Source organism: Lissotriton vulgaris, chromosome 7 (assembly GCF_964263255.1).
Source record: "Lissotriton vulgaris chromosome 7, aLisVul1.2, whole genome shotgun sequence".
NCBI classification, from domain to species: domain Eukaryota; kingdom Metazoa; phylum Chordata; class Amphibia; order Caudata; family Salamandridae; genus Lissotriton; species Lissotriton vulgaris.
The window spans coordinates 1,570,569,128-1,570,584,555 of record NC_141695.1 but is presented as its reverse complement, the minus strand read 5'-3'; the positions used below and the strand labels follow the sequence as shown (position 1 = coordinate 1,570,584,555).

Below are 15,428 nucleotides of genomic sequence, written 5' to 3'. Positions count from 1 at the left end.
GGAAACTTGTGCATTGCCACCAGATTGATCCTGGAGGCTAACCATTAAGATCTGGGAAGATGTAGGGTAAAAGCTGCACTGTTTCTTTGTGGCTGTACCAATCCTTCATCTTTCAGTCAAGTCCTACAAAACAATGTTTGCAGTCATCTAAGGATAATACGAGTGCCATATGACCCAAACGTAATCTCAATCAATTTTCCATCCGTACTCATTTTGATATTTGGTAACCTTTTTGCATTTGCAGTAATGTTCCCCAATGTTCCTAATTATAAAGCAAATCGTCCTTAAAGTGGCCCAATAATGCAGAGTCATTGGACCTAATCTACATGGAGATGCCAGTTTGTATCTCACCTCGGTGCATATATTGAACCCAAAAACTACCCAAATACTACTACTTTCCAGAACCTCAGTAACTGAGTTGATGAGGTGTCTGTCAAACTTTGGGGTGAGGGGGATTATTTACAGTACACCAAGAGTAAAAATGAAAAATGTTGCGTAACCTTAGGCACAAATGAAAAAGTGGCAGGAAAGTGTACATAGTCTCTTCCCTTCGTGCTGCTTTATGTGAAATGTAAAATAATTTGTGCAGGCCTGTAAGCCCTGGAGCTCACCGGACTCTTTTTCACAAATTTCAACGGAAGGCTGTTTCACCCTTCACCCTTCACTATTGTGCATATTCTGATCGGTACTTCTAAGTGAATATTACACTTTCCTAGACTACTCTTCAGCCAATAGACTAAATACAGTAAAGTTTAAATAACTTTGTGTGTACAAAAAAAACAAAGCACTGGGATGTAGCCTCCAGTAATTACCAATGGCTGAGATTAATTGAAGAATCTCACTCTTCACTTTTTTGTTCACTTCTGATGCATGTCAAGGACACCATCAAGAAATTGAAGGCGGGGGTCTTCATGGTGCATGCCACAACTAATGAAGAACCCATCCTCACTCCAGGTACCAATCTATTTTGCCATCTACAAGTAAGTCTCTGAAGTGAGCAACTTCCAAAAACAAGTTGTTCTGCAAGAAGCACCTCAAAAAACAAATCTTCTGCTCTCAACATTGATCCTGCTCTAGGAAAGGTGGTCTCCCAGTCAGTAGCATCATTCTCCTGACCACAGCCTCAACGTTGTCTTCAGACCCGGTTTTGTTGAACATAAAACAGATTCTGGAATCTGGTCCTGGCCAGAGACAATTATTCCTTTACTAGAGTTTCTTGCGCTTGGTACTAACCCTTCTCAAATCATGGCTTCACCCAGCCTATACTTACCATGTTCCACTTTACTATGGTGCTTCTGTGAGCGGTGCTGAATGTAGTTGTCTGCCAGTGGCTCCTGCATAGGTGCCATTTAACGCCGTTCTTTTGATGTCACCCTGGCAGCAGATATTCTGCTGCCATTCGCTTTGATATTGGCGCCAGTGCCAGATTCTTCTTTGAAACTTCCAGTGCTACCTTTAGATCCCATGCAAAATGTGTCCGATTTTATGAAGACCACGGTCATTTTGATAGTCGAGGTGTAAGGCGCAACAGGCAGCTAAGGTAACATCCCTTCTTAGATCTTTGCCTCACAATGATTATTTAGTTTGGCTTGATGAGATTATTCCCTCTGATTCTGACCACATTCAGATGCATATAGTCCGTCATCATGATAACCGCAGTAAGTAGGGCAGTCTTCTCATCCTTGCGGCACAGTCAGTGGTGACTATTTGGCCCTGCAGAATGCCAGTGGCCTGGATATGTGAAGAAAAAGTCAAGGTTCTGTATGTTATGCAGGTCTTCTTGGCTCTGCGTCTAGAAGACTGGATGATGTCCCTTGACTTGCAGAATGCTGCTTTTCAAATGACATATAGATCTTGAGCGTTAGGTAAAGGACTAAATCCTGATCGTTTTAGTGTGTGATCTGTGGAAGTGCATACCATTAATGACACATTTGATTAAAGAAATAATATACTGATGCAAAAAGTATTCTTAAGCATTAGCTATGGAAAATGCCTATTGATTGAAAACCAACTGGGGGAATTGTTCTTGTATGTTTGTGTGTTGCCCCTTTCCCATTAGAACTGTATAGGCTATCTTGTTAGTATTTGTCACCATTTTTAGTGTGGTCAGCATTGGTGAACCCTGATGGATTGCATTCGAATCTCCCATGAGGCTTTACAGGACCTCAGGGGTGGATGGTCACAGAACATAAAATTTGCAGGAAGCCCTTTTGTCTTTAACCGGCAATGGCCATGGTGGTGCCCTCACTCCTTGCTGGGGTGGAGAGGTCAACTCAATCGCCTCGAAGATCAGAGGTTTCCAGTCCACCAAAGAATGGCAATCCCAAGTCCGCTTACTTGTCCATCAGGCGATCAGCCTGGCCCTCAAGATTTTCCTGTCCTCCATCCACGGTTGGTCTGTTTAAATCCTTAGAAAGAACATGATATGTATGTATGAATGTATGTATGTTTGTATATGGTATTTCTATTGCGTGAACTTTGCTCAAAGACCACAGTGATGTACATGGTAAATTAGTAATGGGAGAGGAATCTGGGTTGTGGATGGTTAATGCATTGTAATGTAGTGTTCTGTAAAGTAATGAGTCTTCAGCTCTTTCTTAAATTGGGAAACTCTTGGGGCAGTCCTGATGGATATGGGGATATCCCGGTTGCATAGAAGAAAAAGTCTGCTTTTTTTAATTTTTTATTCTTAGTGTTAGAAACAGGGTAGCTTGGTGCAGAGCGGGTAGGCCAAACTCCAGGGCATTATGTAAAGCATATGTGCAGCACACACTCAGGCGACACACCAGGCACACTACAAAACGAGACCACACCAGGTGATATGAAAAAAATAATATTAAACGCGTCAGAATGTAATCACAGTTGCATAAACCTTGTGCCAACCGGCACTGGTAATCATATACAGAGGGAATTATTTACAGGGCAGGACCAAGAGGGCCTCTGCTAGATCCACCACAAGGCACAAATAGGGAATGTAATCATCAGTAGTAAATGTAGAACAACCATTACCTACTGGCTGGGTCAGGAACTTAGCAGTGTCTCGCGATAGGCATCAAACACTGCGTGAGCAGGCCTGAAACAACAACTCAACACCTCATTAGACATAGAGACATACGTTTTTTAGTCTCATTAGGCCGGAGACACCTTAAATCGGGCCCATTATGCATAAAACCTTATTAGTATTGGGTATAAACTGGTGAGCACCAAAACATGACACTCATGAAAAATCACATGATGAATGCAAGATCCCTAGACATAACTTACAGTATGCATACCTGCATAAGCAACACCTTGGGCATAACAGTAGCATAAACATCACATTATGCATCGTAACAGCAGGGCAGGCATGGTAGCACCTAGAACCTCGTACCTTGACGTTAGGCGCCATCATGGGCATAAGTCACCTCCTGCATTAGGCATAATCACATTAGCATAGGGCATACACATAGTAGCATTTGGCATCTCGTTAGCCTGAAACCATTAGCTCAGGCATAGAATGAAAGCCTCATAGCATGACTATATCAGGCCTAAACCAATCATGCGTACGTCATGGCATCATCATGTGCATTAGGCGTCATCAAGTACATTATGCAACAATCAGCAGTGGAAGCATTAGGCAAGATCTGTGCCCACTATACATGCCACCAACGGTGCTGTTTAGCCTGTGGCGCCACTGCGCCTGGGGGAGCCTCTACCCTGGGTCTCTATCCCTCAGAATGGCGCAACCGTTGTAGCTGCCCACTACCAGACGGGGCAGCTGGGAAACCAGTATGACCACAATGGCAATCTCTGGGAGGACCAAATGGCGGCGGGCACCGACAATGTACCCCAATGCCCCCTCTGGAACTCTAAAGGGTAGTTGAAGAAATGGCCCCAACTGTTGCAGCGGCCCGCAACTTCGGTTCGCTGGGTGTCCCAACAAAGTACTGGCCCCCAAAAGTACACAGGCACCACGGAGCAATTGGAGGCCCCACTCAGGTACTCGACTCCAATGGCCCACGGTGCAGCGGTGCAAGATGAGGCCCACAAGTTAAGGGCCAGGTAGGAGTCCCTCTTCCGGACTCAACAACAATATTGCCCCCTAGAACGATGGAGCAGCCCGCTGTCCGGCGGGGCTGCTCGGGGAGAACAGGTGCCGGCCAAGAAGTTGCAGCTGCCCGCCTCCGCGGTGCAGCTGTGACTCCAACCTGTGAGGCTCCAGTCTTCTCGCTCTGTGTCTCCTTCCCACGGGCACCGCAGGCGGGGCTCTCTGCTCACGGGAGCCCCGCCACCGACAATGCCTTGCCTGGCTTCACCCGGGCACCCCCTCCTGGGTCCCGGGACTTAAATGGAGATCCTGTGAGAGGCTCTGGACTTCCCGCTTGCTTCTGGCCGGCTCCTGACGTTGTCCAAGCCCCGCCCACAGTCAGGCATAGGCGCCTGGCTTCCGCGTCTGCTCCGGGCCCGCGGCGGTTATCTTGGTGGGTTACTTCTTTCGGGGGCTCCCATTTTTAAATACAGCACCAATACGGGGTAGGCTCCCGTGTTCAAGAAATACCACAGCGGGGTGGGCACCCGCTCAATTTGCAGATACTAGCGGGGTGGGCACCCGCTCCTGGCGCGCTCAGCGTCCCAGGCCGCAGCAATAATTTGGGCAGTTTTGAAGTGCGGGGTGGGCTCCCGCTATGAAAATCAGCGTACATGGCGCTGCAAAAACACGGGGTGGGCACCCGCTCTTCCCCAAGCAGGCAGGGGGGAATCCCACACGCTGGGATTTCTTGGTGGCACTTCGGCAGCACAGCGCTGCAGGGACGCACACGCTCCTCACCTCCTGGGCAGCCAGCTCCTCTTCTCCTGGGCAATCTGCATAAAGCGCCGCCCTCACCAAGCACTGGATAGCAGACAGGATAGGAGTGTAACACTCACAAGGCGTCTAGGGTGCAGGCAGGGAAGCACAGACAATTCAAGTTTGGTGCTCCTTACTTCTCCTGGGCAACACAGACACATCACTCTCTCCTCACGGTCAATCTGACTCTAGCGCTCACAAGGTGCTCCTGGGCAGTAAGATAAAGCGCTCTTCTTCTCCAGGCGCTACCAGAAGGCAGGGCACAGTTGTAGCGCTCACGAGGCGCTAGGTAGGAGAGCATCAGGCACTGCTGGACAAGATCAGCCATCAGTGGGCACTCATCAGTACAGGGCCTCAGTTCCTAGGAACAGTCATCCCCCCCATAAAGTGACACTCCTCCTGGGTCAGCGGTCTTCACTCCAGTAAGGGAGCTCTCACTAGCCCTGTGGACAGCAGAGGGGTACAGTTGGGCACAGGGGCCAGCACACAGGCCCATGCAGTGGTATCTCCTGGCAGTGTGTCCCCTCTCATTCAGGTCCATGCTCAGTCTGAGCACATGGCATCCCAGCTCTTTTATTTATACACCCCTCACCCCACCTACCAGAAAGGGCTGGAAGCTTCTGGAAGGTTCCCTGGGGAACCGGTCCTAATTGGTTTAGGGGGAGGTGTAGAGCACCCTTTGTGCCAGGCTTCCCTCCAAAAGCTGGGGGTGCTGGGAAACAAACGACTAGACTGGTAACCCACCTCCAGCAGGCAGGCACCAGCATACAGCAATGGCATCCATTTTAAAAGGGACATTTATACAATGGTAACAATAACTTGCGCACACCATTGCCCAGCATTTGTTATTTTCCATCTTACACATCAAACGTACATATTTATTGTGTTTCCGTTCAAACCACCAATTCCAAGTTAGCAAAAAAACTAGGGGGAAAGGCAAGAAGTTTCAGGATGAACCTGCAAGCATGGCCAAGTCCAACACTTAGTCTGCTTTCGGATGGTGTTCTGGCTGCAGGTGTGCCAAGAAACCACCTTAGATGGTAAGGTTTTTGGCAAAATAAGTGAGGATGCTGGTCTTGATGGCTTTGGTTTTCATGATGGTACGAGCTGGCAAGGCAAGGAAAAGGAGCTCCATCTTTATGTGGGTGATGTGATCATTTTTTCAGGAAAAATATGATCATATCACCTCTATCCAGATGAAGCTCATCTATACTGGATGAGACTTGCTTTGGCATGTAGGAAGCACCTAAGGAGTACAAGTGTGAAGTTTGGGAGGCCGTGGATTAGGGTATTATCGCCATCCAGATGCAAGAGTACCAGGGTTTGACTAGCAGTTCTGAAATTGATTTCTGAGGAAACGGTTTGACTTTAGCCAGGCGTCTTTGTGTTTTCTGGCAGTATTTTCCTGGAGAGTGAGATTGGTGTCCTGTGTGAATCCAAGTAACATGGCATTCTGTGAAAGTTTGTTTGAACCCGTCAAAGTTCATGTAATTGAGCCAGGTTTGTACTATACCTTGTTTGCTGTTCTAGGTAAATAACCAGAATTCTTTTTGGTTTAGTAGAGCTTTAGATAGGTGCTGGACATCCAGGTCTGAATGATTTGCAAGCAATGTTTGAGGCGTTTGATGTCGTATTCATAAGAGACGTTCAAGTAGAGTTGTTTATTGTTGGTTAATCTTGATGCTGTTATATGAGAGTAAAGCACCAGGTGGCTCCACGAAAAAGTTGAAGATTATAAGAAACTGTATGGAACCCAGGAGGACTCCCTGGGTGATTAGAGATCTTTTCTACCCAGTGGGTGCTCATGTGAGAAAAATAGTGTTAGTTGAAAAGGTAGAAGGAGAACCTGTGCAGAACATTACTGGTGTATCCTTTGTGAGACTTCAGGGTGTGTATGGGGGTAGAATGATCAACAGTGCTGAAAGCAACTGAGAAGTCCAGCAATAACAGGGTGCAGGAGTCATCTTCATCTGCGGTCAAGAGGGCATCATCTACCACGTGTAAGGTAGCGGTCTTTGTGCTGCAGCATCATCTGAAGCCAGATTGATAGTCCTGCAGGAGATGGTTATAATCCAATGATCTTGGAGTTGAACATAGACTGCTTTTTTAATGTTATTTCCAATGAATGGTAGGTGAGTGAGGGACCTGTAGTTGGTGAGGTTACCAGGGTCTATTGTAGGTTTCTTCAGTAGTCCGATAATCTGGCCTGTCTTTGAGAGCTTCTGGAAAGATGCCTAGATTGAGGGATGCATTGAAAATAGTAAGTAAGAGTAAGAGAGCAACCGTAGTGAAAGATTTGATGAAAGACATCATCTTCATAAGAAGTGTGTTTGAGGGCATTGAGTATGCCAGTAAGATCTGAGATAGGGCTTTGAAGGCTGACCATTGTGGGATTTTACAGAAAGGAGTGGTGTAAGAGATGAAGCAGGCTTGGTTTTGTCTATATGCTGTCAGATTTTCTCAGTTTTTCACTGAAAAAGGAGTTGATGGCGTTGCTCTTCTCTGCAGAGCAAGGAATATTTGAGTTTGGCAGAGGATTGATGCAGTGCTTTATTGTCTTGAAAAGTGTTCTGATTCTGTTGGTGGCTTTATTGATGGTGTTGGTATAGTACTTTTCTTTTGTTGATGGGATGAACTGCCTATATGTTGCATATAGGGACTTCACAATCAAGAGGTCCTTGGGAGTTCTATTTTACTTCTAATGTCTTTCCTGTCGGCGGATAGATTGTTTATTCTCAACAAGGGTTTTAGAGTACTAGGGTGCTGAAGGCTTTGGCTAGCCACTTGAGTGTTGTATCTGGGCCTTGGATGTTTACATAGCTTACCACCAATTCTTGATGTTGTTTAGAAGGATGACATTGGATATGGAGTTGGTAGGGTGAGTGATGAGTTCAAGCATTATAAATCTTTGATAGACTTGAAGGTTTGGTCTTCCCTTTTCTGTGTTTAATATGGTTTCATGTTAGAATGTCAAGTAGGGACATGTGAAAGGTAAAGTTATTGTGCCGGTCTAGGTGATTTGCATTGGATTGTTGATGAGGTTGAGAAAACAAAGTTGAGGATGTAGCCTTTGGAGTGTGCGGATTGTGTGACATGCAGTACCATATTAAATGTATAAATGAGGTTGAAGAGGGTGTCTTTTTTTTTTTTTTTTTTGGTTGAGCTTTTGATGTGTGGCGGTTTAAGTTACTCATGAGTGTGGTGTGGGCTTGTCAGATGGATGATGTGTCGAGGAGATCGGCAAAGTCATAAATTAAGTCAAATCAGACCCCAGCAATCCGGGTACCATAGGCTTGTGCCACTGTGTCTGCAGGCCCTAAAGCAGTGGTCTTGGATATAGTCTCACAGGATTTTGTTGATTGTACATCGCCAGGTGGGCACTCAGAACATGCTAGCAGACATTCTCAAGGAGGTCGTCTAGTCCTTCTTTGTCTTCTGTGTCACCCATCCATTGGACCCATTTGCCACTCAGAAAACACTTACTTCCCAGTGCTCTGGGCTTCCCAGTTTCTGCTGAGATAGGCTCTGGGAGATGTGTTCTGGCTGAGGTGGGATGTTCAGCTCATTTCTATGATTCCTTTAGGAAGCTGCACCTCGACTGGCCATGAAATTGTGGTGATTGGAGCTGCTCTGCCTAGCCTTTTGTTCTCCTCTGCTTCCTCTCAGGATCGACCTCCTCTGTAACTAAGCCTCCGGTGCATCCACCTTCATGCCTAGTGATTGAGCCGATCAACTTGAGTTCTTTAGACCTGCTGTCAGAAATCATTTCAGAATCCACAAATTCATTTTGGACCTGAAGATTTTTCTCCTACTCCCAGATTCCTTTATTTGCATTTTTTGTTTAATCAATACTTATTTCAAAGCTAAATACACAAATATACTTTGATCTAAAATGTGAAAATAAAAATTAAACAATAACATTTATAACAAAGTCTTATCCGTAAGTAATTGTAAAAATAAATACATTATTATGATTAATACCCAATTTATTGACTGATATTGTGTATCCAATTGTGTAGCCCAGTTGCCATGCTGTATTATTATTTACCCTAAACGTAGCTTTTTTTATTTTTAAACTACTGAATGGATTTTCATAATACCACAAATGGATCACCAGTTGGCCCTGGCAGCTTCACCCCATCCAGATTGGTTGCCAATATGTGAAGCTTTTTCTGCTTTTATTCTGACAGAAATTTCCCATTAAAAGTTAACATTTGGTCTAACGCTTCTGGGTTCCCTAAAACTTTCAATGTGGTAAATGAAACTTTAGGGATGTTCTGTAAAATAGCGCCAAAGTTGTTAAAGATATAAAAAAATAACATTTCTACGAAGAGTGTGATGTCTACCCAGAACACCAGAGTTGCTATTGAGAGACTCTAAAATATACACACAGATATCTAGTAAACTGTCATTGAGGTTCACTTATTTCTATCTTATTATGTGGCGAATAGTCTATATAACCTGATGTACACTAGGAAACCATTAATCATAATGCATTTTACATTTCCCTAAGTTCATAGTTTGCAGGAGGAATACAAATTGTGCTCCTGTGGCAGCAAAATTTAACATACAAAATGTTACTTTTCCTCAGAGATGTTCCAAATCGTTTCACATTTCCATGTCCCTATTGTCTTGAAAAAAACTTTGATCAAGATGGACTAGTGGAACACTGCAAAAAGTACCACAGCTTGGATTCGAGACACGTGGTAAGCTGAATTTTAATTTTAGTTACACCTCTCTCTAATTTGTCTGTAATTCTGATTTGTGGTTTATTATAATTACCTAATGGTCTTAAGCCTGATTACAATGACTTTCTTAAAGTATCGCACTACGTGCATTGCGATTTTGTAGTTCCAGGAATGAGACACTGGTCTTTTATTTGGGTTATAGAGGATTAGCAAATGAGTGTGTTTGCTTGTTTTGAACTCAACTTCCAGTGTCCATGAGATTCATTTTGGGAAAAGTAGGATTTTTCAGGGAAAGCAAAAAGTTAAGACAGATACTAAATAAGAAGTGAGGCATTTAATTGTAAGCTAACTTTATTTTTATATGTATTGCCTTAATGGTGTGTTTTTATGTTGTGAAACATTTGTGTTTTATATATTGTTCTGCTTCTTAGAACCACTAAGTGCATCATAATTGATAAATTAAAAAAATATTTGCAACAAGTCTATGGATTCTTACTATTTGTGACTGAAATTGATTCAAAATTGTTTTTTTATCACATTGATTTTGTTAGTTTTCTGAAATCACCACAAGCCCAATGCCAATCCAGCATGGCATCATTTAATTGCAACCTGCTGCAAGACACAATGGCACGTAGTTCGTACTGTTGTAAAAATGTTTTGTGAAATCTTATGCAAAGTTAATTCTAACATAGTAGAAAACATTGATTTAAATTAATTTAAACTTTTTATGTTAGAACCCACACTTGATGGTAATGTGTTATTTTTTCCTTTTGTACTCTGTTGCATGGTTATTGATAATGCAATCGCTGCAGAATAGATTCTTCTAAAACAAATATAAAACCAGTATGCTTATCAGAGTTGGTTTCTAGATGTGTCCAATGATGTACTGAAATGTAGTTAAATTAATCACTATAAAATGTTCAAAATATTGAATCTACCCCATGCATATGTTTACTTTGCCTTGTGCTTTAGCAAAAAACAGAAAATACTGCCTTGAGTGTACATGTATTAAGCCTACTTTGCAATGACCTGCACTCGGAGTCAATACATGCATTGTTGTTAACCTGCTGGTAATTTTAGGCAGTACTTGACTCATACATCAGGTGCTTCACCCTCAAATAATCTATTTACCAAAATGAATTAAATCTTAATCTGTTTTTCAAGCTATTTGATTTTTTAAAATTTTTATTTGGGATATTAATTTTCAAATGAACATCTTTTATATTAAATTACGGCTAGCATTTGTTTGAACTTCAGAATGTCATTTATATTTTTCTTGATATATGTTGCATTGGTTACTTTTAAACATCGTTTCGAGAGAGAAATATCTCAAAGATCTTTTGCAAATGTCTCTAATACATTTTCACTCTGAAGTTGGTTTTGCTTCACCATGCCAAAAAATTAATTATTTCAGGGCAAATATGGTTCTTATAGTTTGAACTAGTGTATAATAAATTATTTGTTTGTGTTAAAACTTATTTAACAGTTTTTTAATTACTAAAACAATAACTTGTTTCCTTTGTTAGGTATGCCCTATATGTGCCTCAATGCCGTGGGGGGACCCCAACTATAGGAGTGGAAACTTTATGGAGCATATTCGTCGACGACACAAATTCTCCTACGACACATTTGTGGTATGTTAACATTTTACAATTTTCATGCCCCTATTTTAGAGGAGTGCCTAATATTGTCCTTGGTCTGAAAGAACCTGATGATTACATGCATATGTGAATATAAACCTCAATGAAAAGTAATCGCATCTGCCACTGCAGACACTTTTGGCACAACATTTAACCATTAGAAACCATAAAATTATGCATTACAATGTAAAGGGCATACTAATTAGAGGCCACACACAACTTGTCTGGAGTTTGAGTCAAGGCAACAGTTTTAACAATTTTTGGATGACAGCCTGTGTACTTTAAAAAAAAACTATTTGTCTCAGGTTGTATATTGTCTTATGATTATTTTCCTTGTACTCTCATTCAGCAGGTCCCACCAGCAGAGAAAGGGTTGGTCCCGATGAATGCCTTTGCACCTGGTGCTATTCAGTAAGAAATATGTCATACTCCCATACCAGGTTAAATTAATGTAAAGCATCATACCAAGTGCCAGCGAAACCTGCACTTTCTCCACTGATAATAGCTGTCTAACCCAGGTGCAACAAGCAGAAAGGGGCCTGTAGGGTAGACCCCCAAGGCAAATCAAATGTAGGAAGTCCATAAAAGCATTGTTGATGGTTATAGTAAACTAGTTTACAAAAAACACTGGATCGGTTACGAGTGCAGTGACATTATGGGAGTTGGTTGGCTATGAGTTGTCATCTTATATAGCCACTAAGCTGGGTAAGGCTCAAGGAAGCACATATAAATGCAAGGTCCTTGCTTAAGAGATACTAGATGTTAAGAGACAAGCACATAGGAGTCTACAGAGTATAAAACAAGCTCACTGCATGCAAAGAGATGAATATAAACAGTTCCTCCCCAGTGAAGAGTGCTCAGAGTATCTGAATATGCAGAAATAACAATATTAAGTGTGCAATAAGGCAGACCGCTTACTGATGTGGTTTAGAAAGCAAGAAAAGGACTTAAGGCATATATTCAGGCAGCAGGTGACCAATATGCTTTGTTACAGTTTAAGAAACAGTATATGGGTTAAGACTAACTTGTGAAACTGATGACCTACTGTTAGACCTGGCATTATTGGCGTGAGTCTCCCTTCAATTTTTTTTTGACGGATTGCCTCCTCTGTTTTGATATGTTTTTGCTCGTTGTATGCTTTGGGCACTGTGCAACTGCTATTCAGTGCCACAGTGCAAGTTCTCCCTATGCTAAATTGATGTACTGATTAGTGATTCCATGATTGGGTTATTTGATTTACTTGTCAGCCCCTAGTACAGTGCACCATGTGTGCCCAGGGCTTGTAAATCAAATGCTGCTGGTGGGCTTGCAGCACTGGTTGTGCCACCCACAGAAGCAGCTTGTAAAGCGTATCTCAGGCTTGCCATTGCAAGGCCTGTGTGCAGTCTGTGACTACCATGTCGACTTGGCCAGTGCACCCACTTGCCAGTCACTAAACCTTCCCTTTGCTTCATATTAGACACCGCTATGGTAGGCCCAAGGGCAGGGTGCATTGTAATTATAAGGTAGGACATGCTCTGGTGTGTTTAGCATGTCCTAATAGTGAATTACAGTCATTTTCGTTTTTCATTATTGCAAGGCTCTGTTCTCCATAGGCTAGAATGGGCAGTTAGGATTCTTATAATCCTAACTGACTCAGAGAACATGGTAGAAGTTCGAATTTAGTATGCCCGAACTTAGGATAATAAAATGCATCTTTTAGTAAAGTTGGTTTTAATATTCTGTGTTTGAAAATACCACTTTTAGAAAGAAGGTTTCCAGGAGACAGGCTGGGGCAGCCCAGTGGTGAATAGAGAGATCTGCACCTAGATGGGAGGGAGGAGTTGCACCTGGGACCTGAATAGGGCTGGGCCTTCCCTCTACAATGCTGGCTCCACCTCCTGTGGTATGTCGGATGTCTCTGCCCTGTACTGTGAAAGGAGAGAAGGAATCTTGTCAACAAAGTGCCCCAGAACTGTGCCTTCCCTCCCCTGTGCTGGCTTCACCTCCTGTGGGACGGCTGATGTCTCTGCCCTGCACTGTGAAAGGAAGGAAGGAGTCATGTAAACAAAGTGCTCAGGAACTGGTTTGGACTAGGCAGAGGCCTGTCTCCTTTCAGAGAACAAAGGATTTTAGGGTATAAATATTGGGACCCAGTCCCAAGAACTTTAGATCACTTCTGGAACAAAAAACCTTTTGCCAAGGAGAAGAACCGAGGAAGCTGCAGGAGTTTTACTGCCCCTCTGCCAGTGTGCTGTTTGCTGGGTTGGCCTGCAGTGGTTGCTTCATTGCCAAGGAAAGGAGAAGGAACATTTTAAGGACTTTCATCATCTACAGGATATTCTCCAAGGGCTTGAACTGTGCTTGCCACCTGCTGAAGTCTCAGGGACAAAAGACTTCATCTCCAGCTCCCCTCTGAATTTCCGTGCTGGGAATTCTATCCATAGACATTTGCGTGTGGCTGGGAGCTGGAAGCGCAACGCATCGAGAGGAAGTCTGTTTCCAGCCGCAGCTGAAATCATTGCATCGCCGGAGAAGCAAGCCTTCGCCGCATCTCCCTGGAAGCGTGTGTTCATCGAAGCTGCCTGCTGTCGCATCACTGGAGAAGCGTGACGCCATCGCATCACCGGAGAAGCGTGTCGCAGGGCCTGTCACGGCTCCAAAGTACAGAGTCGTCGCAAGGCTGTCAGGGCGCCTACGCATCATCATCGCAGCATCATCGCATCAAGTGCGCCATCTTCTCGCATTGCAACTGGATCATCGCATCGCAGCACCATCTTGCGCACCGCAATGGACCCGCAGTCCGAAAATCTACGCATCACCTCCGCACCGGTAAGGATTACGACACATCCCCTACTCTGCGCAAACATTGAAGCACGGCGCATCATTTCCACCGGATCACGGTACAGACGCATCTCCCCTTTTGCAAGCCTTTTGTTTACTTTGCGTTACGCATCCAGGTACTTTGTTGAGAACTTTGTCGCATTTATCATCAACTTGAACTAAGTTACTTTTATCATCTTTAAAGCAATCGTAAGTGTAGTATTGTGGATTTTTGTTGTTTGTGGTCTTATGTTAAGCCTATATAAAGAATACTTATTTTTATAAAACCTGTGTTGTGCCCATCTGTTGTGTTTTCACTGTATTACTGTGTGTATTCACAAATGCTTAACACACTGCTTCCGAGATAAGCCTGTCTGCTTGTGCCAAGCTACCAAGAAGGTGAGAAGGGGTTATTAAGGAGTGTAATCCCCTTATCCTGACTTAGAAGTAAGGGTCCCTATTTGGACAAAGGTGTATACCATTGCCAACTAGAGACCCCCAGATCTAACACCTACTTAAACTTGTGTCAGGCTGCCAGGTGTTGTAGGTAGAGCAAAAACTTCAGCTAGAGAAGGAAATTACAGCAAATTAAGGTAAAACTGCATACCTTCAGATAAAGTCAGGTGAGGTATCCAGTCCTTATGACCTCCTGATAGATTTTCAGAAAAAAAGTTGCTGGGGCAGATCTGTTACCTATGCTTGACATGCACATGGCATCCATTGAGGCAGGTGTGCCGCTTTTAGACTTAAGGACCTACCCTAGAGCACTGGTTCATAAAGCAGTGTGACAGACAAGAATGCCTCTCAAATAGACCAACCTCACTTCTAGATAGTGAGGCCTGGTAAATAGATTTGCAATTGTTGACTAAGGACATCTGGTTTTTCGGGTGATATACAGGGTAATCTCATGGACATGCTCTTTGATGGCTCCTGTCTCTTCAGAGACGAGGCCGATGCAGCGCTTGAGCGTTTCAAGCACTCGCGGGCTACAGCCAAGTCCCTGGGCCTCTCCACTTCATCCCTGCCTGTGTCTGCCTCTTGCCCCTTTCATTGCTATGTAAGGTGCTTACAACAACGTCAACCCTATTCCAGCCAGGGGACCCTGCAAGTCCAACAACATCTGCGGGCCGTGGGTGTGGTACACGCTGACCCCATGGATCGTGTGGCCAGAAGTCAGATCAAGCCACAACTCCCCCTCTACCACAAAACCATCTTAGTCTGATCCTTCCAGCTAATGGACACCCAGTTGGTGGCAGGAACTGCCTTCACCGCCACCACTGGCGAGATATCACCTCTTACAGGTGGGTGCTGCAAATATTCCGAAGGGGCTACTCTCTCCCCTTTGAGATTACCCCTCCTTCCATGTCTCTGATAATCGGCTGACAGAGGATCACCCTGCCTTACTCTGCGAGGAAGTCAAGACTCTCATTGCCAAGGAAACGATAGAGCGGGCCCCGGGGCTAGAAATAGGCT

The 15,428-nt window shown here is 43.9% G+C and overlaps 1 protein-coding gene across 1 annotated transcript in view; it reads left to right on the top strand.

Moving 5' to 3' along the window:
* RNF114 (ring finger protein 114) overlaps nucleotides 1-15,428 on the top strand; it is a 96,664-nt gene that overhangs the window by 61,128 nt on the left and 20,108 nt on the right. The window contains exons 4-5 of the mRNA XM_086932471.1: nucleotides 9,417-9,531; nucleotides 11,040-11,147. Of these exons, the coding sequence (XP_086788597.1) occupies nucleotides 9,417-9,531; nucleotides 11,040-11,147 (223 nt within the window). The remainder of the gene's footprint in view (nucleotides 1-9,416; nucleotides 9,532-11,039; nucleotides 11,148-15,428) is intronic.